The sequence below is a fragment of the Desmodus rotundus genome, chromosome 12, assembly GCF_022682495.2.
Source record: "Desmodus rotundus isolate HL8 chromosome 12, HLdesRot8A.1, whole genome shotgun sequence".
In the NCBI taxonomy this organism is placed as follows: domain Eukaryota; kingdom Metazoa; phylum Chordata; class Mammalia; order Chiroptera; family Phyllostomidae; genus Desmodus; species Desmodus rotundus.
Window position 1 is genome coordinate 34,764,622 of NC_071398.1, and position 25,957 is coordinate 34,790,578.

Here is a 25,957-nt window from a genome sequence, read left to right on the forward strand (position 1 = left end):
CGACTAGAAATTAGCAACAGCCTGAAAACTGGATTTATACAAGCTTTTTATAAAGTGAGGTATAGTTTTTGATTAAAAGCACCAATTTGGGTATTCATTTAGTTAGGAAATACTCTGTAATTTGATATGGAAGATCTACTAGTCAAAACGAAAAAAATCTTACTTTTAGGCAAAAACAACAACAAACCCAGTATAAAGATTTAATTTCATTAAGGTTGAGGAAAAACACATTTTGAAACAAGCTTCTAATATTTTCCATTACTGTTACTCTACAATATTTTTGGCATATATCTATACCAAATAAATGTTAATATGGCTGAATTAAGGTCCTTAAGAATCAGTCAGTGCTCAAAAATTATTTCAGTTTCATAGGTAATCACATAGTATACAAAAGACATCATCTGTCAGTGCATCAAACTGGAAGCCAAGGTTCAATTACATAGATTTGCTTTAAAGATTGCCTGCCCATTTATAAGGTGGTGATGCTTAGGAAGCCACTACAAATGCTATAAGGTATAAAATATAGTCCCCTTAAAGACCTAAAACTTCTGGGAGCCCTGTAGCTGCCCTGGGCTTCTGGATGCCTATACAGAGCACATGCCCAAAGGGCCAAGGCCTCCCAACAGTGAGGCCCCAATGTGACACCAGAGCCTGGGAGCTGCCAAGAGATGAAGAAAGCAACCAAGGAGACACGTGGCATCACTGCTCACTGCACAAGGACCGCAGATCCTGTCCTGTTGCCCTCCTTTCACCTTCCCTTCAGAGGCTGACTGACCTCTTTACCTTTCTGATCTCACCTCTAGCACCACTCTTTCTTTGGCTCACTGTTTCAGCCACAATAGGTCCTCACTGCTCTTCAAACAGTCAGGGTCACTTTTGCCTCAGGAACTTTGCACTAGCTGTTCTCTCTGCCTGGACTTATCAACATGGCTTAGTCCTTCATCTCCTTTAGATCTTCACTCAAATGTCACCTTCTTAGTGATGCCTTCTAATTATCTAAGACTGCAGCTCTCCTCTATCTACACAAAGGCAGGAATTCCTGTCTTGTTCATCACTGTATCCTGTGCCTGGAATAGTACCTGGCACAAATAAAGTGTGTAATGGATATTTGTGGAATGAACACAAGTCCATTTGATTCTTTTATTTATACTTGCACTAAAAAAGTAATTTTACTTAAGATAAATGGCAGATGTTTGTAAAAAGAGGTGGACATTCATGACTTTCTAATGAATAGAAAACCAAGTTTCAGGGTTGTCTATACTTCTTCAATATGAACTACATGTTTTAATCGAAAATGATCCTTAGGGTAACAGATTTCTAGGACAAATGAAATTCAGGTTAGACAAAATCAAAGAGAAATAAGCCACTCAATCCAGCTAGCCTGGCATTTTACAGGAACACTGGAATTCACACAATCATAAAAACCACTGGTGGAGATGCTTCTAGACTCAAAAAGAAAAGATACAGAGAGCTGTTCCCATGCAGTCTTCCTCTAAAAAACATTTGGGTAGGATATCAAAGCTTTGTACAAAGAAAAAAAATCAATAAAGCATCTTCTTCTGGAATTCACACTGTGGCTGGACTGACAGCGTGAGACTTACACAAAGGAAATCCCATGAAGTACTGAAGACCATATTTCTCATTTTAGACAAAACTGTCCATATACTATGTAAACTATGCATTTGCTATAAATTCAGTGAGGGGGAAAATGTCAACTGGCTTGTCCAAAGGTTCTCAGCTACTACAAGTGTATTCATTCAGTGAAGCACTACCCCCCCCCCCCACACACTCCTTTCCCCATGCCCCACTCTAGATGCAAAGTGAATAGAGCAACTGACTATTGGTGGAAGAGGTTCTCTCAGGCTTTTATACTGAAAAGGTCCTGAAAGTTCCTACATCAGGCAGGTAATACTCCTGCTGCTTTACACCACCAAAAGAGTAGATAGATAACACAGAGGGAAAAGGAAGGTGCCCATTTCAGGAACTAGGAAAGAAGCAAGCAGAGCAAACGCTCTGGGAGTGGTAGATTTTTGCACTTAAAAGAAAATAACTTGCTGCACACTTTTCTGATGTTGGTTTTGTACATAAAGTGCTCTGCACATCAGACAAGGGCTAATAGTACCTTTCAAGCCATGATGGAAGCAATAATAATAAATGATGATGACAACTAACTGGGTACAGAGTTTCACACACACCAACTGCTTCTGATCTTCACAAGAACTCTGGAAGGTGGGTGGTAATTCCATTTTATAGATGGGCAAGCTGAGACTTAGAGATGTCAGATTTGCTAAAGGTCATCAGTCAGTAAGAAGCAGTTATATTTTAATCCCAGATCATCAGACTCCATGCCCCATATAAAATGTCACTGGCACTAGTTAACTAGTGAAACATCAGAGTCACAACTCATTTATCAAACAGTGAGACTGTGAGGGTGAACCACCCAGAGTAAGGGACAAAGTCACAGATGAGTACAGACAAGAAAGGGCTCACATACACCCAGTCTTGCCCCAGAACACACAGTAGGCAACTGCAGTTAAGGATCTGACAATCAATGAGCATATCCCAAACCTGGTTGTAAATAAGGGAGCATGAGAAGCATGCTTTGGAGCACCTTCAGGGTGGGACAATGGGATTGGTACTTTGTCTTAGGTTAAAATGGTCAAGCATTTGAATACTGAAGTCAGGGCTTCTCTCACCCACAGTCCTGGGCTCAGCTCCTGAGTAGTCCTCATCTAGCCAGTCAAGTTCAGCAATGTTAGGCCACAGACTTCTTTCCCAAGGATGAATGTTAAAAAGCCCTCTCAGGACCTTCCTAATAAAACCCTAATAAGAACAGGAAAAAAAACAAATGCCTAGCTAATCCATATGAGTTGATAAATATTCTAAGAGAGAGAGACCCTTACTGGCCCACGGCAGTACATAAATTCCAGAAACAACAAATACTGCTCTGTGGAAAAAGCAAAATGCCAAGTCTGCAGGCCTACATTTGGCAATTACATTTTAGAATTAACTTAAAGGTCAGCTATTTGAAACTTAAAATACACTCACAGATTCCAAAACCCATCAACAGCACTTAGTTTCCAGTCTAGCTCTGAAACCTGTTTACCCTATTATGTACAAAAGCACGGTAACAGTCTAGCTATCCTAATTACATTTCAATGGGGAAAGCCAAGTCAAAATTCCAAACCACAACAATAATGTAACATCATTCCCCTTCTCAACTCCAGTGGTCAATGCTGGCCCCAGGAAAGCAGAAGGGACAAGGTAGGTGCTACTGTGCCTCAATTACTCGTGGTTGGTTCATCATCTAGTTGTCCTGACTTGGGAAACAATACCACTTGCCTGCAGGGCTGAAAGGCAAAATGGCCTTGCAGGTTTAGCTTAGCTCTGTCTCCTCCAGCACCTGGAGGCACGGCTTGAGGAACAACACAATAATGTTCAGATTAAAATAACAGGCTTCCTTATTTTTCAAACTGTTCTTGTCTAAAATTCTAAATCGAGCTAAAAGTGCTTATGTCATTACAGGATAATAGCTGTTAACAGTACGGATCTAATATTGTTCAACAGAAAGCAAAGAGTCCTTAACTGCTCTTGCCACATTTCTGCAAAGCAGTGACCAGGCACAGTGTTGGCTGAACAACTTGGTTCTTCATATAAAACAAATAAAAGCTCAAACTGTATATTTGTACATGCACAAATACTTAATCTATGCATGCAAAAACAATAGCCTGGAATGGCACACACCAACCAATTAATGGTGGTTACTTCTGGGAAAAAGGATGGGATGGGAGAGTAGAGCAATAGTTTTGCTTGAATTTCTTTTGAGACGTACATTTAAAAAAAATATGCTTTGTGTGTATAATTTAAAAACTATATAATTTCGCCCTGTATGGTATGGCTCAGTGGACTGAGCGCCAGCCTGTGAACCAAAGGGTCGCTGGTTCAATTCCCAGTTGGGGCACATGCCTGGGATGCAGGCCAGACCCCCAGTAGGGGGTGAGTAAGAGGCAAACACACATTGATGTTTCTTTCCCTCTGTTTCTCCCTCCCTTCCCCTCTCTCTGAAAATAAATAAAAATCTTTAAAAAACAAAACAAAAATAACTATGTAATTTAAACTATGACAAGGCATTTTAAAAACACTTCAAAACTGTAATTTCCCTGAATATAAAACATGATCATAGAAATAGAAATTATAAATATATTTAGATAGATTCAAAACAGAACCACCCAAGGAAGTTTTACATTTATATTAGCATGTTCAGCAAACTATAGCCTATGGGTAAAATCCAGTTCAATAACCAGGCACAGATAAAAATGGTTTTAACATTTTATTTATTTAAGATTTTATTTATTTTTAGAGAGAGTGGATGGGAAGGGAAGGAGAAAGATAGGGAGAGAAACATCAGTGTGCAAGAGATACTCTGATCACTTGTCTCTCACATATAACTGGAGACATGGCCTACAACCTAGGCATGTGCCCTGACTGGGAATCAAACTGGTAACCTTTGTTTGCAGGCCAGCACTCAATCCGCTGAGCCACACCAGCCAGGGCTTGTTTTAACATTTTTAAAGGGTTATATATATTTAAAAAAAGAAAAAAAGGAGGAGAAACAGAGACCACATGTGGCCCATGAAGATTAAAATTTACTATTTCCCCTCTACAGAAAAAGTTTGATGATTGCTGAATGATACCAAGAATATCGTGCCTTTTCAAAAATAGTTTTAAGTTCCTTTTGGAAATGTCATCAAAATCACTTCTAAACACAATAAAAATCAGTTGTATTTCTTAATAGCTTACTTCCCCCCACCAGGTAGCTTAATAGCTTATTCAGCCAACTCAATCTTCAGATTTGCCTCAGAAGACTGGCGATTTCCTAAAATCAAGTTCATTCCCAGGATGGGGAAAAGGACACTCTCACTGCTAATATCTAGGAACCTAACCTATGACATGCTGCTAAAATGTAAAACAGAAAACTCAAGCTCAGAAGAACTCTCTGTGCAGATAAGAATAATTTTCAGAAATCTAGCAGTGACACTAATATAACAGATCACAGTTTAATAAATCATTTCCTAAATGAAGGAAGGAAAAAGGTCATCTTTATTCTGAATGAAATTTGTATTCTAATCTGACATTCTAATCTAGAGCCTTGAAAGAGAAGAATATTTCATTTTGACTATCAAAGACCCTAAGAAGTATTGAATTAGAATCAAATGCATCCAACTGTGAATAACTATGGATTTAGAACTGGAAAAATAATTTAAACATGTGGAATTTTCTATACTAAACCAATGGTTCTATGTAATGACAATTCACAAACAAAGCTCATAATCATCTTTAGAATTCTTGGTCTCCTCCCTGTACTTTTAACAGTATGTTATCTGGAAATTAAGTTACAGTTTGAAAACTTAAAGAACATAAAATATAGGTTGATTCTGTTTAATAATTTTTTAACCTACTTAACTTGAAATGAAAGCAATTCAGAACCTTTTTTCTCATACATAATTTTTTATATATATAAGAAGAGAGTATCAATAGCAAGAGGATGAAGACCATTATTATGGTGATTTGGGAAGAAACTAAAACAACATTCTCACATACCTCTGGAACACATTTTGCCTACCCAATTATGACACAGAAGATATATTACCTCAATATCCTGAAGACTGAATTCCTTCTGATCTGTAAAGTTTGCAGCCCCAGCACTAAGTTCCATCAGCATCTTGGCAATCTCAGGCTTTATGGCTGAAGTCAGCCGACTGGCTGCCTCCATGACATGCTCCTGCACATCTTTGAGCTGCATGGCTGCCTTGGAGTAGTGAGAATTCCTGAACACAGTGCTGAAGAGATCTGTGAGGAAAGTACTGGCTCGGCAGAAGACATTGAGGGCGTCCAGGTACTTGGAGATGCCTTGCTGGATGTCAGCGATGGGAGTGGAGTGAGGCATGGCATGGTGGCAGCTGCCTGCAGCGGCCAGGCTGCCCAGGGGGGCAGTGGTGGCCGTGGATGCCAGGGGAGCACTCAGTGCTCGGCCCAGCTCGGGCATCGGGTACTGCTGGTGCTGCTGCACCTTCTGCTTGGACCCGCCAAGCAGGAAGCGCCTCTTGTAGTCCATTTTACTGTCCTGGGCACTGCAGCAATACATGCGGGAGAACTGTCCCAGTGATTGTGAGTGGGTCAGGGTTCTGAGTCTTCTTTTCCCTAAAATTGTAGCTAGGTATAAAAATAGTGGAGTTCTGAAAATCTAAATTTTAAAAAAGGCATTTCCATGAGGCAGGTGACCATGTGATCCAATGCAGATATGAGAAGACAACAGGTTTATATAATTAATATTTTCAGTGTAGGCAAGACCTCTGACAAAAAATAAAAGTGTGTCCAAAATGCTGGATAAGAACTGTTATCATTCCACTCTCTTAATAAAAAGATATGCTTGCTGAGAAAAATGCTTACCTATAATTGCTTTGCAATAATATTTTGATACTTGTATTTACAATGGCAGAAAAATAACTTAACTTTAAAAAATGTAATATAATGTATTTTCAATACCAGAAAAGTTAGAACCCAAAAACCCACAAGCTGATCAACAGCAATTTAAAAAGCAGTACAGAATTACCTCGCACTAAGTCCTTAAGAAGGAAGATCAAACCTCTGCAGAATTTTGACAGAGCCTGCCTGCCAAATCCATTTACCTGAAAAGCTTCTTTTGAATGCAAATCTTTTCCAAATTTCCTTTAATATTTTATGAAAACAAGTTTTGTTTTTTTAAAAAATGGCATTTGTTATTATAAGTCTTTTCCTTTCCTTTTGTTTGCTGAGGTAGCGGTTTCCTTGTAACATTAAGAAGAGGTGCTTGCAGACTGGGCTGGCCCTCAACTGTAAAGTCCAAAGCAAGAATGCACAGATGTAATTGTAAGGCCTCTAAGTCATATCCTGTAAGAGAGAAAATTAAGATAAAGTTAGGAAAGTTACAGAACAATGAGTAATTCTGGAACATTAATTCCTGAAATGCTATTATCCACAAAGGTGGGCTATAAATACATAAGAAGTCATATTATAACCTTACAACAGTAGGTACCACAGTGAGATTTGAACTATGATATGATGATCGCTAGAAAATTCCTTGAGTAGTAGTACAAAAATAATTCAACAAAAAAAGTTTGATTCCACACCAACCACTTCAAGTTAAAGCCAAGTTAAAGCCAAGGTTAGTAAATGACACATCGAGCAGGGCTTGGATTCATGTTGACAAGTAAAGCATCCACAAAACTTTAGGGATTTGGAAAAGGGAGTGACAGGCAAAGACTGAAAGAAATCAGGAAGGTTGTTAGGAAGAAGCTGTTACTTTGATGAAAGCCTCAATTGTAGGATAGGTTTTGTTTTTTTTTTTAATAAATTTTTATTGTTATTCAATTACAGTTGTATGCCTTTTCTCCCCATCCCTCCACCGTAGGATAGGTTTTGACAAGTGTAAAAGCAATGAGTGGGGCTCATCAGGTTAAAGGACCACCACAGCAAAGGCCCTAAAGCAGGATAGCATATGGTCTATTCAGGATCCCCAGCTGAACCAAAGTGCAGCATACAGAAAGACAGAGCCTGGAGAGGTGAGTGGCTGGAAGGAGGTTTGCAGACAGGATTCTTCCCATCCTCACTCAGGTACCAATTTCCCCTCTGCATGTTCAAAGGGAAGCCTGGCAGAGTGTGCTGGTCTCTTACCATGGGGTACCTTCTATAGGACCTCTGGCTCTGGATAGGTTCAAATAACAATGTCTGGATGTTTCTGGTTGTAGTTTCTGATACCTACAACAGTGGAGTAGTATAGTTCTCACATAGCTAATCAGGGCTCATTCTTGTCTGAACTCTCTATTCTCCCAAACATAACAATAGTTCAAATATATTTTACTGATCTATACTTAGTCTATATTAAACTTCAACTTGTATGGTGTCATAACTGGGTTTTTCTTTCTACTTTCCCTATTTTGTAGATAAAAATAAACACAAGTCACACTTTGTCACTCATCATGGCCACAATACCACGCACCCTTTATGGTTCTGTGATTGCATAAGGAACCTAGGAAGCTAAGTATATAACAAGAGCAAGAGGTGAGAGAAGTGTTACGGATACAAACACATACTCTAAAAGTCTAACTACCCTAACCCAGCTAGCATATAAATTAAACTAAACTGGCCACCAATTGTAGCTCTCTCTGTGTTCAAGAGAATCTTCACTCCTAAAATCTCATAAACTTTTCAAGAAACAACACATCAAATAGCTACTTGTACGAAATACGTTCCCAAGTGTTTTTTCAAATTTATGGCAATAAGGCAATCATATCTATCCCAATCCAAGTGCTCCATTATAATTAATGTGGCTTTACAAACTCTGACGTAAAACAGAAGTGCTCTACAGGAATGCTGGAGGAGGAAGGGTGTTTACATAAAAACTATGTGGTCTATGAAGGAGAACCATCACCTTGACTTGGCCATAATGAATCTGAAGCAGCCCTGAGCACTCCTTCTTTGTCCACCCCCATTACTCTGCCAGACAGTCCCAGAAGGCCAAGAAAGAACTATATACTTAACCTAATTTTTTCTAAAAAGCAACATAAACTTTTTTTTACATTATACGTTTCCAAAGTTTATTTAAATGAAACTTGTAATACTTAAAAATATTACCACCAAATTCATCTACAAATTCAATGCAATCTCTACCAAAATCTGAATTAACTTTTTAATAGAAATGGGCAAGCTAATCTTAAAAATCATATGAAAATGCAAGAGACTCAAGATGGCCAAACAAATATTAAAAAGAATATGTTGGAGGACTCACACTTCCTGATTGTAAAACCTACCTTATAGCTATAGTAATCAAGATAGTGCAGTACTGGCATAATGAAAGATTTTATATATATATTTTAGAATTGAGAGTTTAGAATAAACCCATATATCTATGGACAACTGATTTCAGAAAAGGCTGCCAAAACTATTCGGCTGGAAAAGAACAGTATTTTCAGTAAATGATGCTGGGACAACTAGATATCCACATGCAAAAGAATGAATATGGACCCCTATCTTATAAAATTTAACTCAAATTATGAAAGACCAAAATGTAAGAGCTAAAACTATAAAACTCTTACAAAAATACAGGTATAAATCTTTGTGTTCTTGCATTAGGCAATAGTTTCATGGACATGACATCTAAAGCACAAGCAACCTAAGAAAAAAATTAACAACTGTATTTCAAAATTAAAGATATTCTTACAGCAAAGGTCACCATCAGGGTGAAGAGACAACCCACAATATGGACAAAAATATTTGAAAATCATGTATCTCCTAAGGGTCTAGTATCTAGAGTATATAAAGAACTCTTAAAATTCAACAATAAAATGACAAATGACCCAATTAAAAGATGGGCAAAGGATTTGAATAGACATTTCTTCAAACATATAAAACTGGCCAATAAGCAAATGAAAAAATGCTCAACACCCTTCTGGTCAAGATGGAGGCGTAGGTAGGTACACTTTGCCTCCTCACACAACTAAAGGAGGACAAAAACAAATTTAAAACCAAAAATAACCAGAACTGCCATAAAAGCAAACTGTATGGAAGTCCAACAACCAAGGATTTAAAGAAAGATTCATTCAGACTGGTAGGAGGGGTGGAGACGGGCAGCCAGGGCAGAGAGGACAAGTGGCAAGTGGCAGCTGGTGGACCAGGTGGTCCCACATTTGCCAGTGGGTAAACTGGGAGGAACAACTGGGGAGCAAGACAGACTGCGAAACCCAGTGTTCCAGAGCAGGAAAATAAAGCCTCAAAACCTCTGTGTAAAAATCTGTGGGGGTTGCAGTGGTGGGAGAAACTCTCAGCCTATGAGAATTGCAGTGGTAGAAGAAACTCTCTAGGACCCTGATGGGTTGGAGAGACCCACAGGGTCCTAGAATGTGCACAAACCCACCCACCCTGTAATCAGCACCAGAAAGGCCCAATTTGCTTGTGGATAGCAGGGAAAGTGACTGAAAGACAGCTGAGAGCCAAGCAAGTGGCATGATTCCCTCTCTGACCCCTCCCTCACAGACAGCGCTACAATGCAAGAGGTGAGTTGCCCTGCCCCGGTGAATACCTAAGGCTCCGCTCCTTACAATGTCACAGGTGTGCCGAGACAAACAAATATGGCCCAAATGAAAGAACAGATCAAACTCCAAAAACAGAACTAAGTGATGAAGAGATAGCCAACCTATCATATGCAGAGTTCAAAACACTGGTAATCAGAATGCTCACAGAAATGGTTGAATAGGGTCACAAAATAAAGGAAAAAGTGAAAGCTATGCAAAGTGAAATAAAGAAAAATATACAGGGAACCAACAGTGAAGAAAAGGAACCCAGAACTCAAATCAACAGTTTGAACCAGAAGGAAGAAATAAACATTCAATCAGAACAGAATGAAGAAGCAAGAATTCAGACAAATGAGGAGAGGCTTAGGAACCTCTGGGACAACTTTAAACACGCCAATATCTGAATCATAGGGGTACCAAAAGGAGAAGAGGAAGAGTGGAAATTGAAAACTTATTTGAAAAAATAATGAAGGAGAACTTCCCCAATCTGGCAAAGGAAATAGACGTAAAAGTCCAGGAAGCTCAGAGGGTCCCAAAGAAGCTGGACCCAAGGAGGCACACACCAAGGCACATCATAATTACATCACCCAAGATTAAAAATAAGGAGAGAATCTTAAAAGCAGGAAGAGAAAAGGATACAGTTACCTACAAGGGAGTTCCCATAAGACTGTCAGCTGATTTCTCAAAATAAACCTTAACACAAGAAGGGGCTGGAAAAAAGTATTCAAAGTCATGAACAGCAAGGACCTACACCCAAGATTATTCTACCCAGCAAAGCTAACATTTAGAATGGAAGGGCAGATAAAGTGCTTCCCAGATAAGGTCAAATTAAAGGACTTCATCATCACCAAGCCCTTGTATAAAATATTACAGGGACTTATCTAAGAAAAAGAAGATGATTAAAAATATGAACAGTAAAATGACAGCAAACAACTATCAATAACTGAACCTAAAAACAAAACCAAAAACAAGCTAAACAAACAACTAGAACAGGAACAGAACCACAGAAATGGAGATCACATGGAGGGTTGTCAACAGGGGAGTGGGAAGGGGAGAGAGGGGGGAAAGGTAGAGAGAATAAGTAGCATAAATGGTAGGTAGAAAATAGACAGGGGGAGGGTAAGAATAGTATAGGAAATGTAGAAGCCAAAGAACTTGTATGTATGACCCATGGACATGAACTAAGGGGCTGGAATGCTGGTGGGTGGGGGTGCAGGATGGAGGGGAATAAAGGGAAGGGAAAAAATGGGACAACTGTAATAGCATAATCAATAAAATATATTTAAAAAAAGGAGCCCTGGCTGGTGTGGCTCAGTGGATTAAGCACTGGCCTGGGAACCAAAGGGTTGCTGGTTTGATTCCCAGTCAGAGCACATGCCTGGGTTGAGGGCCGGGTCCCCAGTAGGAGGCACACTAGAGGGAACTGCACATTGATGTTTCTCTCCCTCTCTTTCCACCTCCCTTTTCCTCTCTCTAAAAATAAGTAAATAAAATATTTAAAAAATAAAAAATGTTCAACACAATTAGTAATTAAGGAAATATGAATCAAAACTACAGTAAGATACCATCTCACGCAATACTAGAGTGACTACAATAAAAACAAACACAAAATGAAACAGAAGGTAAGTGTGGGCGAGAATGTGGAGAAACTGGAACCTTCATGAGGTGCTGGTAGAAATGCAAACGATGCTGGCACTGTGAAAAGCAGTTTGGAAGTTCCTCAAAATGTTAAACAGAGAACTGCCATATGACCAAGCAATTCGACTCTTAAGAAGCCAGACACATGAAGCCACATATATTATATGATCCCACTGACATGAAATGGCCAGAATAGACAAATCCACAGAAACAGAAAGATTTGCGGAATGGGGAGTAATTGCTAGTGGGTTTTCTTTTGGGGGGTGATGGCAAGATTCTGAAGTTGGAGAGCAGTGATGGCTGCACAACTCTGAATACACTAAAACACGTATGGTATGTGAGTTATATCTCCATAAAGCTGTTATTTTTTAAAAATTATTTCATCTTTCATTGCCATTTTCTTTATGTAACTTATTTAACAGCAAAAGACGCATAATTCCTTTTGTAACTAAAAACAAGTACATAAAAATAAGTTCCCCAGGATACCTTTAATGTCAGACTTCATGTCCTTTTTATATTCCAACTAGAAATCTGTTATTTAAATGCTGCTATCCAGAACCTGTCCCTTAAAGAACATCTAATTCAAGCCCTTCAATTTACAGATGGAGGGCGGGGGGGGGGGGGGTCCCAGGATACTATATGTCTTGCATAGACCATACAGTGTATCAAACTTGTGTATCTTGAGTCTCAGAATTCTAAGCACATAAATAAATGTTCTGTTCTGAACTACCCAGACTGGAGATAGATTAAGGTAAATTGCAGTACAAATCCTTAAACAAGAGGCCTAACCTAATAAAGGTTTATTTCTTGCTCACATGAAGTTCAATGTGTGTCTGGCAGCCTTCTTCAACTTACAGGAACATCACTGGAACTTGTGTTTTCCAGAGTTACCTCAGCATGAAAAAAGGAAAATCATACCCATTCTTTACTGTTTCCCACTGGAGTGACACACATCATCTCCCCTGAAAGCCTTTTTAGCCTGAATTAGTCACTTGGTGCCAGTGTAACTACAAGAGAGGCTGGGAAATGTAGGGAGACATGGGATAATGAGAAAGCATTACAAGTTGGTCATAGCTATCCATCCAGCTCAGCTGTGTGTAGCAAAGTTCTGATCAGATGGCAAAAGCAAATCTGATTCCACCCTGAAAAGGCAGTATTACAATATGCAGTCTTCACAGTTGCTTTCCAGAGGCCAGGTGATTCTTATACAGGCTGCTCCAGGATGAGTTTTTTGTTTCATGTATTTACAGAGTGAGGGAGTGAAGGTCGGGGGAGGGAAGGGTCACAGATTCCTTTGAGACGTTGATGAAAGATTGCTCCTTATTCAAACACATATCCAAAACATCAACGCTTCCGTTCATTTTTAGCACTGAAGCCCCAGGTTAAGAAACACTTGCCCTCTACACTACCTGGGCTTCCCTTCCTCTCCATAGAGTTATAGGCAACAGGTGACTTGGTCAAAACTGAGCTTCACTTTCTGTATCTATTGTTGGTCCAGCAGGTAACCAAGTGGCTGAGGCCTACCACTCAGGCTAATGCATTAAAGGGAATCAAAGAGAAATACACCTGGGACCCTTTGCACCCACACCACTCACAACCTATGCCCATATGTTCTCAAAGTGTGGTCCTTAGACCCATGAGCATCAGAATTGAATTTTCTAGGGCCAAATGTGCACCTGCATGGGGATAAGTCTGTCTATAGGTCATATCAGTGTACAGGAGTGGTGGTAACGGCCACTACACGTTACTAAGAATGAAAACGTTTGCCCTAGCTGGTGTGGCCCAGTGGATTGAGTGCAGGCCTGCAAACCAAAAGGCTGCCGGTTCAATCCCTGCTCAGGGCATATGCCTAGGTTGCGGGTCAGGTCCCCAGCTGGGGGCATAAGAGAGGCAAATGATTTATAAAAGTACCTATTGCACACTGATCTGTTTCTCTCCCTCTCTTCCTCCCTCCTCCTCTCTCTAAAAATAAATAAATAAAATCTTTAAAAAGAATGAAAACTTTTTAAGCAAGTTTTTCGCAAGATGCCATATTAACATTAACCTTATTAAGACTAGGATGAAAAGAAAGCAGCAGCCAATGAAAACCAATCATGGCTGAAGGACTTCCTATGCTGATATTAGAATCAGAAAACGACTCTAAATGGAATGACTATTAAAATGCAGATTCCTGGTTACAATCCAAATGTAAAGAATCAATCTTTTGGGGTAGGAGCAGAGAATATGCATTTTTTCCCAAAAGCTTCCCAGGTGATTCTGATGCATGCTATAATTTGAAAACCAGAATGTTCAGCTGAAAACCTGTTGAAAGTGAAAAGGATTGAGCGTACCTGAGCATGGACACCTGAAGAAGCTAACTACATGAACACCACTTAATGCAAACTGAGGTATTTCACCAATATTCCTATTCATTCAAGAATCCAGAAGGGAACACGCTACCCCCATGTGATAAATGACTATTTCTGAGAGCTAAGGGGCTCACTGGACAATTCAATGAAAAGTTCCATTTGTATCATAATTGCTTCTAACATGACCATTTAGGTACCATAGTCAAGCCTGGGGTTCTCTTTCAGGCAGAGAAAACAAACTCCTTAAGATGAAAATTGGTTTTAATTTATTTTTTAACAGATCTGGCGTTCCTATGCTGACCTTTGGTGTAATCACAACTAGACAGTGTCGAGTCCTGATGGGCTTGGCTCAGCAGGTTGGGCATCACCCTTGCAAAGTGAAAGGTCACCCATTAGATTTCCAGTCAGGGCACGCGCTTGGGTTGCAGGCCAGGTCCTGGTTGGGGACGTGCAAGAGGCAACCAATCAATGTTTCTCTCCTTCTCTTTCTCCCTCCCTTCCCCAGTCTCTCTGAAAATAAAGAAAATATTAAGAAAAAGAAAAAAGAAACTGGGCAGTGTTGAATTCAAGGACATATTATGGAACTATCAATAAAACACCATTCAGTTCTTTCATTTTCACATCAGATTTTGCCAAGAAACTATATGCAGAGAAGGAGGTGACATCCACCTAAGGAGTCTTCACAGTGGTGAACATAATATTCCCTGGCAACATACTGTTGAAAACTGAGGTTCATCGTATTATTTGCTCTACTGTTGTATTTGACCAAACATTTCTGTAATAGAAAGTATAAAGGCACACAAGCATGTATCCCAGCACCTAGATATATCACTTTTTTAAAAGTAAAATTCTTCTCAATGCTTGTCTTAACTATATTTTTAATGCTTCCCCTGCCCCATATTTATCTGCCTGAAGGGCTAAAACATGTTCTTAAATTTTACTACTGCCTAAGATTCTCAAACACAGAGCAGAAATAGACACTTTAGTAAATGTTGTATCTTTTCAAGACCACAATAATTTGTGAAAGTTCTCAGTAGATTAAAACTGAATTCAGACCTGGTCACATCATTTAAAACACTCCTTTCTGCAATCAAAGTTATCAGCAATTTCTATTTAAAACAATAAGAAAGAACACACTGGAAACTACATAAAGTTTAAGAGGGCTTTCTTATAGTCTAACTAATAATATATAAAAAGTTGTCATCCTGAGAAAATCTGAGGAGCTTCCCTTTATTAGCAGAGTGGATAAAAGGTGGCCTTTGAATGGACTAACTGGGTGGGATCCTGGCTCTACCACTTACCAGCTATGTGACCTTGGGCAAGTTCTTTAACCTCTCTGTGCCTCAGTTTCATCGTCTGCAAAATAGATATAGTAACAGTAACTACTGTTATTGAGTTAAATAAATCCATACATATAAAGCACTTAGAATCATGTCTGGTACATATTAAGCACCATGTTTGATCTTATTATCATTTCCATACAATAAAGGTTTGTTACCTCTGCTTTTCCAGAAAAAAGTTACTGACAAACAAGAAAGGTCTTGTAAAGTCACCTAATCCCTGAACAGAGTAAAAATCTATGTGTCCTAAGGTGGGCGGCATCACGTTTCAGTGAAGTGATAGCTATAATCTGTGATCACAGAGAACGAATTTTAAATCCATTTCACTTATTAAGTCAACAGACAAAATGGAGTGAAAAGAAGTCCTGTTGACAGCAACGGTATGGCACAAAGTATTTTCATTTCAAGATGACAAGCTAAATAAATAGGCACATGTACTTACCTCCCTATCCTCCCCAAACCCCAATGACGTAATAGTAAAGATGTTCACAAAGGGAATCATAGCATAACAGTAATGAGAAGGGTTAAGGGATATAGTCTATTTTAATGCTGGCCACTTTCTAGAAGATGGAGAGGAAGTAGTTAATTGTGTGACAAGACAGACCAGAGCAGGGCTAGACACTTCCCAGAACGTGCAGAGTCAAAAGTGGGCAGAAAGGCAGAGCCCCTTTTCCTGGAGGAGCTGGATAAATGCCCAGCTTTGAGTAAACCATGTAAATATTGTACATAACTTAAAAAAACTAAATAAAAAAGAAAACAATCCTTAAACATAAAAAACAGACAAATGAACCCAAACTATTTATCAAGTAGGTGGCATAACCACACTGAGAAGGTTTATTTCAAGTTAAAACAGTGTTTTGTCTGCACCTCTCTGGTGTTATTGTCAACAAAGGAGAAGAGACATGAATATAAAAATCAAAGTAATAAAAACCCTTTGAGTGAGCAGGTACAGAAATCAGGAGTGGGAAATAGGTTCATCTACCTCTTCTCCATACTTCTCACTCTAGTCAATGAATCAGCTAACTCCTATTAAGGCAAGAGGACTGTTAGAAGAGGAACATTTTGTCAATTACCTATATAATCCACTCAGTTCTTCATTGATAAGGATCACCAGATAGTGAAAGAAAACCAAGAGGACCAAAAGAACAATTAAGATGAAAAGCAGATCATTATTTATTTTGTTAGCTTAGCGTCTACATACATTTCTTAGTATCGATTGAAGGTAATTATAGAGGATATTTATTGTATCCAGCAATTGCATTTTGAAATCACTCTAATTATATTTTCAGAAGTGCTCAATGTATATTATAAAAAATAAACATTTTTGAATTAAAAAAAGCAGATCAGACCCCAGAAGAAACACATTTTTGGTCCCAGAAAAACTCTTGAAAAGAAATTCTGGTATCTGCAGAGAGATCTGAGAAGCAAGCAAAATCATAAAGGAAGCAGAAATCAGGAAAGAATTCTTGGAAATAAATATGATTGCCAAGATGAAAAACAAGGGAAGAAATGAAATGGGAGTAGGGCACAGGGAGTATACACACACACACATTTTCTTATATTTTTTAAAATTAAGCAATGGAAGAATAAACCGAGAACAAATAAAAATTTTTACCTATGGGATACAGAAAGGAACAAAAGCAGGGAAGAAAGACATACTTCTCTCAATCTACCTTGCTTTATAGATGTATCTTTAGAACCATGTAAATATTGTATATATATTTACTTTAACTTTAAAAAAGTAAATAAAAAAGAAAACAATCCTTAAAAACAAAAAACAGACAAATGAACCCAAACTATTTATCAAGTAGGTGGCATAACCACACAGAGAAGGTTTAAGTTCAAGTTAAAACAGTTTTGTCTGTACCTCTCTGGTGTTATTGTCAACAAAGGAGAAGAGACATGAATATAAAAATCAAAGTAATAAAAATCCTTTAATCCTCTACTTGAATTTGAAATATCAGTCTGAAATCATGATTTATCCTTTTCTTTCCGAAAAATGCATACTGATTTTACAGAAAAGACCTAGAATTCACATCCCAATTGCAACAAATGCTCCTAATACAATTTCCCACCAAAAAGAATCAGAGCTTCTTACAGAAATGGCTTACAGATTCTAGATCTGGGGTCAGAAACAAAAAGATAAACCCAGGATTTTTTTTTTCAATCCTCATCTAAGGGTATGTTTATTGATTTGAGAGAGAGAGAAACAAACACTGATGTGAGAAAGAAACATCAATTAGATGCCCCCCCACCTGCTCACACCCCACCTGGGGATCGAACCTGCCACCTAGGTATGTGCCCTGACTAGGATTGAACCCACAACCTTTTGGTGTATAGGACGATACTCCAACCAACTGAGCCAGCTGGCCAGAGCAGTCCAAGAATTTTTATCAGGCCAGAAGCAGTGAGCCCATCTACTACTACCTGGCTCATGTCAAAATGACCCAGGGTCAACCTGAAGAAAAAGTTCTATTAATGGCCAATAAGGGACAATTTAAGCATCAAAAATAATAACTCTTCTGGAGAAAAATTCATTAAACATATAAAAATTAATGAGTTTGGACCTCGCAATTTCTTGAATAAGACACCAAAAGCACAGGCAACAAAAAATAGGCTGATTAGACTTTATCGAAATTAAAATTTTTGTGTATCAGAGGACATTATCAATAGACCAAAAAGGCAGTCCATAAAATGGGAAAAATATCTCTAAATCATGTATCTGAAAAGGAATTAATATCTAGAATATACAAAGAACTTCTACAACGCATGATCACAGCCCACTGGATCAAAAAACCAAACAGTCCAATTGTAAAATGGGTAAAGAACTTGAATAGAAATGTGTCCAAAGAAATAGACAAAGGGCCAAAAAGCACATGAAAAGATGCCTAACATCACTAAACATTAGAGAAATACAATCCAAAACCACAATGAGATACCACTTCATATCCCTAAGAATGGCTATTATAAAAAGGGGAAAAAACACAGAAAATAACATGTCGGCAATAAAATGTTGGCGAAGAAATTCTAACTCTGTATGGCTGGCGGGAATGTAAAATGGTACAGCCACGGTGGAAAACAGTATGGCAGTTCCTCAAAAAATCACTTAATTACCACAAAATCCAGCAATTCCAATCCTGGGTATATACACAAAAGAACTGAAAGCAAGAACTCGAACAGTTATTTGTACACCAAGGCTCACAGCAGAATTATTCATAGTAGCCAAAAGGTGGAAATAAGCCAAATGTCCATCAAAGAATGAATGGATAAACAAAGTGTAGTATAACCATACAATGGTCTATTATTTAGCCCCAAAAGGAAGGAAATTCTGATACATGCTTCAGTATGGATGAGCCTACATTCATCCATGTGGCAAGCTACCTCTCTACTTGTCAGGCCACACTGGTTTGCAGAAACCTGGCAGTGGTTGCAGTATCTGTGGCCTTTGGATAGTTGCTGTGGGAAAGAAAACAGAGATCACGGTTTCTACTTCAAAGTCACAGCTAAGTAACAGGATCATCAAGCACCCTGTTTCTCAAACTCAGGCTTGATCTGGATGGAGAGTGCCGGCTTTTTCTCTGGGGAGCCTTCCTTCATCATTTATATCAGGAATGTCACACTCATTTTCACCAGGGCCACATCAGCCTCGAGGTTGCCTTCAAAGGGCCAAATATAATTTCAACTCCTTTAACAGTTAAGGGTAGTTACATTTATACAGACCTAAAATTATTTCAGCCCTTTGAAGGCAACCGCAAGGCTGATGTAGCCCCCAGTGAAAATGAGTTTGACACCCCTGATTTATATGTTTACAGCATCCTTCACTACACACGCATATATACAAACACTTTTCTATCATTTCTCTAGTCAAATATGTTCATCTGTTCTTTTACAGTTTCAGATTTTGCAACTAAACTTACCTTGCCAAAACTGATGATCAAATATAGATCAAGTCTGAAGAAGATATACAAAATGGCTAATAAGCACATGAAAAGATGCTTAAATCATTAGCAATCAGGGAAATGCAAATTAAAACCACAAGATACCACTTCACAACCACTAGGATGGCTATAATAAAAAAACAGACAATAACAAGCGTTGGCAAGGATGTAGAAAAATTAGAATTCTCATATACTGCCCATGGGAGGTAAATGGTGCAGACAGTTTGAAAAACAGTCTGACAGTACCTTAAAAGGTTATAACATAGAATTACCATATAATCAAGTAATTCCACAACTATGTTTATACCTAAGAGAAATAAAAAAATATATGCCTACACAAAAACCTGTAATTAAAAGTTCAGAGCAACCTTATTCAAAATAGTAAAAAAGAAGAAACAACCCAAATGTCTATCAACAGATAAATGGATAAACAAAATGTAATATACGCATATAATGGAATAATATTACTCAGGCATAAAAACGAATAAAGTACTAATACATGCTGTAACATAAAGTTAGCCTTGAAAACATTACGTTGAATGAAGGAAGCCAGACATAAAAGGCCACACAGTGTATGAGTCTAGTAATATGGAATGTCCAGAACAGGCAAATCCATTGAAACAGAAAGTAGATTAATGGTTGTGTGGGGCTGAGGTGGCTGGAAAGAATGAGGAATGACTGCTAATGAATATTTTTTTTTAGAGTAAGGAAATGTTCTAAAATTAATTGTAATGGTAGTTGTTTAAATGTGAATATGCTAAAAACTACTAAATTATACATTTTAAATGGGTGAATTATTTGTATGAGTTATATTTCAATAAAGCTGTTAAAAAAAAATGAACAACTCCATAAACAAATCCCTCTTTAGAGAAAAAAATACAGAAATTCTTTCCTCTCTAGACCACAACAATGTAAATTTAAGTATCTACCCTTGATAATGTAGAGACATTACAGGAAAATTCTTTAGGGAGATTGGTTAAGTTCTGTCTATGAAGTTCAAAGCCCAACCATTTCTATGGGGTTTTTTGGTCAGTTCAGAATGACACAAGCCATATTTAGAAATGCACTCCAGAAAAATGCTTTGAAGACTTTTATTCACAACCTTCATAAATTAAAAATACCTACCCAGGCAACAAAGAAAATGCCTGAATAATTCTGTTCTCTCTCTTCTCAAGACTATCCTTTTTTGGCTTTCCTTCTATGTTACCACATTAAAAAGAGTGACATGAAAAGATGGTACTTTCCCTAGCTCTCCTCCTGCCCCTCTGGCCATTCTTAGTTGTCTCTATGAGCCACATACTCCCCACCCCAACCCCTGCCTCCTCTAATGGACCTGAAGTGTTGTGTGGCTCCTCAGAGCTCTATGTTGTACTGTCTAAAATCAATATTCTCCCTGGGCAGGGTTCCCCAATCCATGTCTGTAACCCAGCTCTTTCTCCTGTGCTCCAGATCCCTACTGAACAGGTCTCCAAGTAAAATGTCCAAAACCCACTCTCCCTAGTCGTTCAGGGTTCCTTCCCTGTGCTGATGAATAGTATCACCACTTACCTACATGAACAAGCCACATTTACATCCAGTTAATCATTTAGTCATAATCTCTCTCATGTCTTTCCCCTTCTCTGTATCTCCACTGCCAATCCAAAATTCAGACCATCTTTACTTCTTACCTGAATTACAGAGAGCTTCCTGAGTGATCTTCCAAATGTCTGGACTGCTCCCCTCTTGTTGCTGTGTGATTGTTCTAGAGTCAATTTACTCATGCCGCTCTCCTGCTTAAAATCCATATGGCTCTCTACTACATTTCCCAACTTTGTTAAACCATGATCCCCAATCTCTGCCTAATACTGCCAGGTTCTTGCTGAGCCATCTTCCCTCTTACCATCTACACCTTCAGTTCCCTCTGCCTGAAAAGCTCTCCTGGCTTACTCACTCCTCCTGCCTAAGTTAGACATCACCTCCTCTGGGAAGCCACCTAGACAAAGACTGAGTTAGGAATGACTTTGTATGCTATCATAAGGCCCTGTTTTTAGTCTTGTCTTAGCATTACCTTTGCTGTACCATACTGTTCACAACTACCAGTTTCCTTTGTGTTTCCCTGCCACCTCCAACCCCTAATATCATGGAGCTCATTCGAGATATTCAAGAGTGCTAAGCACACTGTAAACACTCAACAGATATCTGTCGAATGATTAGTTCATTATTAGTATTATTTAATGACCATTTCTTTATAGCATTCACACAGCCTTGCCATCCACAGAGGCAGTAGTTAAATGCTAGATATAAGGTTCTGCTTTATAAGGAAAAGATGAACTATTCATTAAATGCCTACATTGGGTCAAGCATTATACCTGGAGTGTTAGATACATAATCTCAATTAATGCCCACTAAAACTATACAATACAAACAGCTAACATTAACCTAGTGGGTACTAAGTGTCAGGCATTTTGTTATGCACTTTACACTACTGCCTAATTTAATGTTCACAATGACCCTGTGAGGTAGGTGGGACATCTAAAGAGGTTAAGTGAGTTCTTCAAGTTCTTGCCACTTGGACATGGTTGTAGTCACCAACAGAGTTGAATTTGGGGCGTGGTAGTTTGCCCACCAGAGGCTGAGTGCTCCATCACTATACTATTCCACCTCTGTCACATATCTAGGCAAAACATTGTTTCTCACTCTTAGGAGATGATTTAAATAAAGCTGGAGGCTTCCTGGAATTGACAGGAAGTTGAGCTGGAGCAATGAAAAGTAATCTGCCCTAGCTGGTGTGGCTCAGTGGATTAAGTGCTGGTCTGTGAACCAGAGTGCAGCCAGTTTGATTCCTGGTTGGGGCACATGTCTGGGTTGCAGGCCAGGTCCCCAGCGAGGGGCATGTGAGAGGCAACGACACATTGATGTTTCTCTCCCTCTCTTTCTCCCCCATTCCCCTCTGTCTAAAAATAAAACAAATAAAATCTTTAAAAAAAAGAAAAAGAAAAGTAATCTACCTATTTTTAGAACTGCAGTACCCAACCTCTTTTGGCACCCATGAACCAGTTTCATGGAAGACCAGGGGTGGGGGGTGGGGACAGTGTGGCACAGGTGGCAGCCCGGTTCCTAACAGGCCACAGACAGGTAGCTTGGGCTGGGGATCCCTGCTTTAGATCATACCCATTGTATTGCTGGTGATACTCAAGTTCAACTCTCCAATTGAGAACTCTCTCTCCCAAGATTAGTCTCATAAAACATCTCCTCAGGTCCTTCAGATTTACCTAGTCATCTTTCCATATCCTGCTCCTCCTGCTGTATTTACTGCCAACCCTGAGCCTAAACCTAAGGTGCTATCCTTGTCCCTATTCCCTTACCTTTCTACCCCTTATAGCCAATCCTCCCAATCTTGTTCACCACAGTTCACCTGTTCTACAGCAACTACTCTATAAATGTTAGCTACTGTTAATGTTATATCCTAAATGCCTTTCATCCTCTTTTACACCCTCACCATTCAGCTTCCAAAGAACTATCCTTCCAGAGCAAGCATTTAAGGCTGAGAATGCCATTTATGAGGACCAGAAGCCAGGCTGCCAGATTCTCAGGCTGCAGCTCTTTCAATGAAAGCACACAGAAAGTATATCTCAAAGCTAGCTGGTAGACAAAGGCAAAAATCTAAGTAGCAAACTAAAAATGTATGGGAATGTCAGATACTGGAATTAGAAACTAACAAATGGCTCCAATCCCAAGGAACCAAACATTCTATTTTATTCCAGTTCCCAAAGTTAGTAAATCAGCATTCAATCTATTAACACAGTGGTTCTCAACAGTAGGGATGATTACACATGCATACATGCCCAGGGGACATTTGGCAATGTCTAGAAGCATTTTTTGAGTTGCCATAACTGGGGGAGTGCTAGTGGGTAAGGCAAGAAATGCTGTTAAATATCTTACAATGCACAGTACAGCCCCCTATCCACCTCAAGACAAAGAATTATCCACCCAAAAGGTCAAAAGTGCAGCTATTGAGGAACTGCTAAACAAATGCTTTGAGCTCCTTCCATATTCTAGTACCTAATGTATAAAAAGTTACATCTTCCTGGGAAGATGATACAAACTTCCCCATAAATTAAGCTACAACAGGTCCACAAGGCAGTAAGAGGTATCACTGGGAAGAGACGGGTAAATGCTAAGTGGTTTAGAAACAAATGCCATGAGTTTAGAGGAAGGAGAGTGCCACAGAGGCTGAGGCCTGGTCAGAGATCTCCGAGAGCAGATGGGTCTCCTTAGTTCACCTCAGGCCTGCCATTCAAGGCCCCCAAAGAAACCAGAATCCACCTTTCCAGCCTTACTCTTAACAGGTCCCTTCAACCGACCCTCTGTTCCTGCCACACTGTTCACCCACAACAGCTAGTCCACAGGGTCCCTACCTCCCACCCCTATTGTTACCATTGAAAAACCCCTCACCTGCTTCACAAAAGCTCTGCACTCCATTTGAGCTGCACCTGCTACCCCACCAAAGCTGAGGAGGACATACTGTCCTATCAACCCAATGGTATGCCTATGGAAAAATGCTTTTAATGGCTCAGGCCCTAAGGCCTTGTCCTCTCCCACCTAAAATCAGTGTTTAGCAGCAGTCAGCCAGGAGCTGCCTCATTTCCTGTAGCAATTCGGTAAAAATAGGAAGTGGGGGAGGAAGTTCACAAAGCAGAAACAAAAGTAATCACTGCCCAGCTTCCTGAACACAAATCACTGAACAGGGAGGATATCATTAAAACATCAAAACGGAAGGCAGGCATGGAGAGCCAAGGCCAGAGGAAAGGAAGTGACATTTCTGGGTTCACCAAACCCAGACTTCCCCCAAAGAAATATATGTGCAAAACTGGACACTAGCTTATTATACAGAAATAGCCTCCAAATTAATTTAAATAATTTATCAGGAATTAATTTAAATAATAAATTAATTAAAAGCATGCTAATTTAAAGAATCATGTGGAAATTCCTGAAACGTTAAAGCCTTATCAGAGTAAAAAACATCAATGAAAAAGTTTTAAGGAGGCCAAGATTAAACTACTTTTTTCCTTCTACTAAAGAGTTACTACTAAAGAAGTTACTACTAAAACTGCTGTTAAAACAAAACAAAATTAAATTAAAAGTTACTAAATAACTGGTTGGTTGACAAAACTCTGAAGCCCATGTTATCCTATACTGAGCTATGAAAACTCAAGTAGAAACAACACAACTAAATAAATACTCTAATCACAGAATTCTAAATAATTCTAATCAGAATTTGAATCTATCATAGTTAAAATAAAGGTGCTTCTACACCTGCACCCCAAACAACATTCAGCCCTGTGAGCTGGGCCTGGATGCTTTAGGCATCCAGCATGCAGATGCACCCAGTGCCTGCTGTCAAGGAGCTTCAGGTCTGCCTCCACATGTGACACCTGACTGCCTTTCGTGTTGTCACTTGCTGTATAACAATTTGTCACCACAAAATATGGCATTCCTCTCCAAGACAAAGCAAGTCATTACCAGATCTGAAGAGCTTTTACATTTGGTAATCTATAAACAACTGATAATTCCATTTAAGCAGAAGGAAAAAAATTTCTAACACAAGTCAATAGAGTTGAAATTTAGTTTCTAAATAATACAGGTTAAAAAAAAAATAGGCCAAACGTGTTAAACAGTCATGTAGGTGAAGGACCGTTTAATTTTGTTAAAACTGAGGGTTATTGGGGGGCGGAGGGAAAGAGGAAGATCAAAGGCTAGTTTTTTCCAACAGTCACGACATAAGTAAGAAAAGTAAATGAAGTGGAAGGTAATCACCATACATACAGTTTCATTAAAAAATTGTGAACATTTAATTTTTTAAAAATCCATTATTACTTGGTCCTGCTGAGGACAGACCTAGCTATCTGTCTGATTTATGGTACTAAATCAAGTTACTGTATTCCAAGACTCGTGTTTAGTCTTCTTATGAAGTCAAAAGACTAACTCTCAAAGTCTGCTGTCATTAAAACAAAACAAGTATTAGAACTTTTGAAAGACTTTATTATTAGAGAAACACTCTGAGTCTAAAATATCTTTGTTAAACAGAAACCTTCAAAAGAAAACCAAAAGCGGGGTTGGGAGACAATGCACGGCTAAAAAAGATTTACCTATAAACAACTACCACACATCACCAAAGGGTGAACAAAATTGGCTCTTAAAATTCTGAAAAAGTTTGCTCAGGAAAAATGAAGTTTTTATCTTTGTTCCATAAAATGGCTTTGGACCATTAAAAATTTTTATGTCAGCCCTGGCTGGTGTGGCTCAGTGGTTTGAGGGCTGACGAGAACCAAGGGGTTGCTGGTTCGTTTCCCAGTCAGAGCACATGCCTGGATTGTGGGCCAGGTCCCAGTGGGGGTCATGCGAGAGGCAACCACACACTGATGTTTCTTTCCCTCTTTCTCCATCCCTTCCCCTCTCTAAAAATAAGTAAATAAAATATTTTAAAAAAATTTTTTTTACATCAAATGTGCCCAAGCACTATGAAAACATTCCCAACAACAAATTGTGCTGCCTGATGGAAATTCAAGTGGATATCAAGAATGAGAATAACTAACTACTTTAAA

General features: G+C 38.9%; 1 protein-coding gene across 8 annotated transcripts in view; it reads right to left on the bottom strand.

Moving 5' to 3' along the window:
- GARRE1 (granule associated Rac and RHOG effector 1) overlaps positions 1-25,957 on the bottom strand; it is an 82,444-nt gene that overhangs the window by 41,631 nt on the left and 14,856 nt on the right. For 3 of the 8 annotated variants that reach the window (XM_045185396.3, XM_024577381.4, XM_053914726.2), the window contains exon 2: positions 5,651-6,930. In XM_045185396.3, coding sequence (XP_045041331.1) covers positions 5,651-6,145 — 495 coding nt within the window. In that variant the 5' untranslated portion in view covers positions 6,146-6,930. Of the gene's footprint in view, positions 1-5,650; positions 6,931-7,713; positions 7,780-14,396; positions 14,606-15,396; positions 15,452-25,957 lie in introns of those variants that run through there. The other 5 variants (XM_053914722.2, XM_053914724.2, XM_053914723.2 and 2 more) reach the window with 4 other exon arrangements.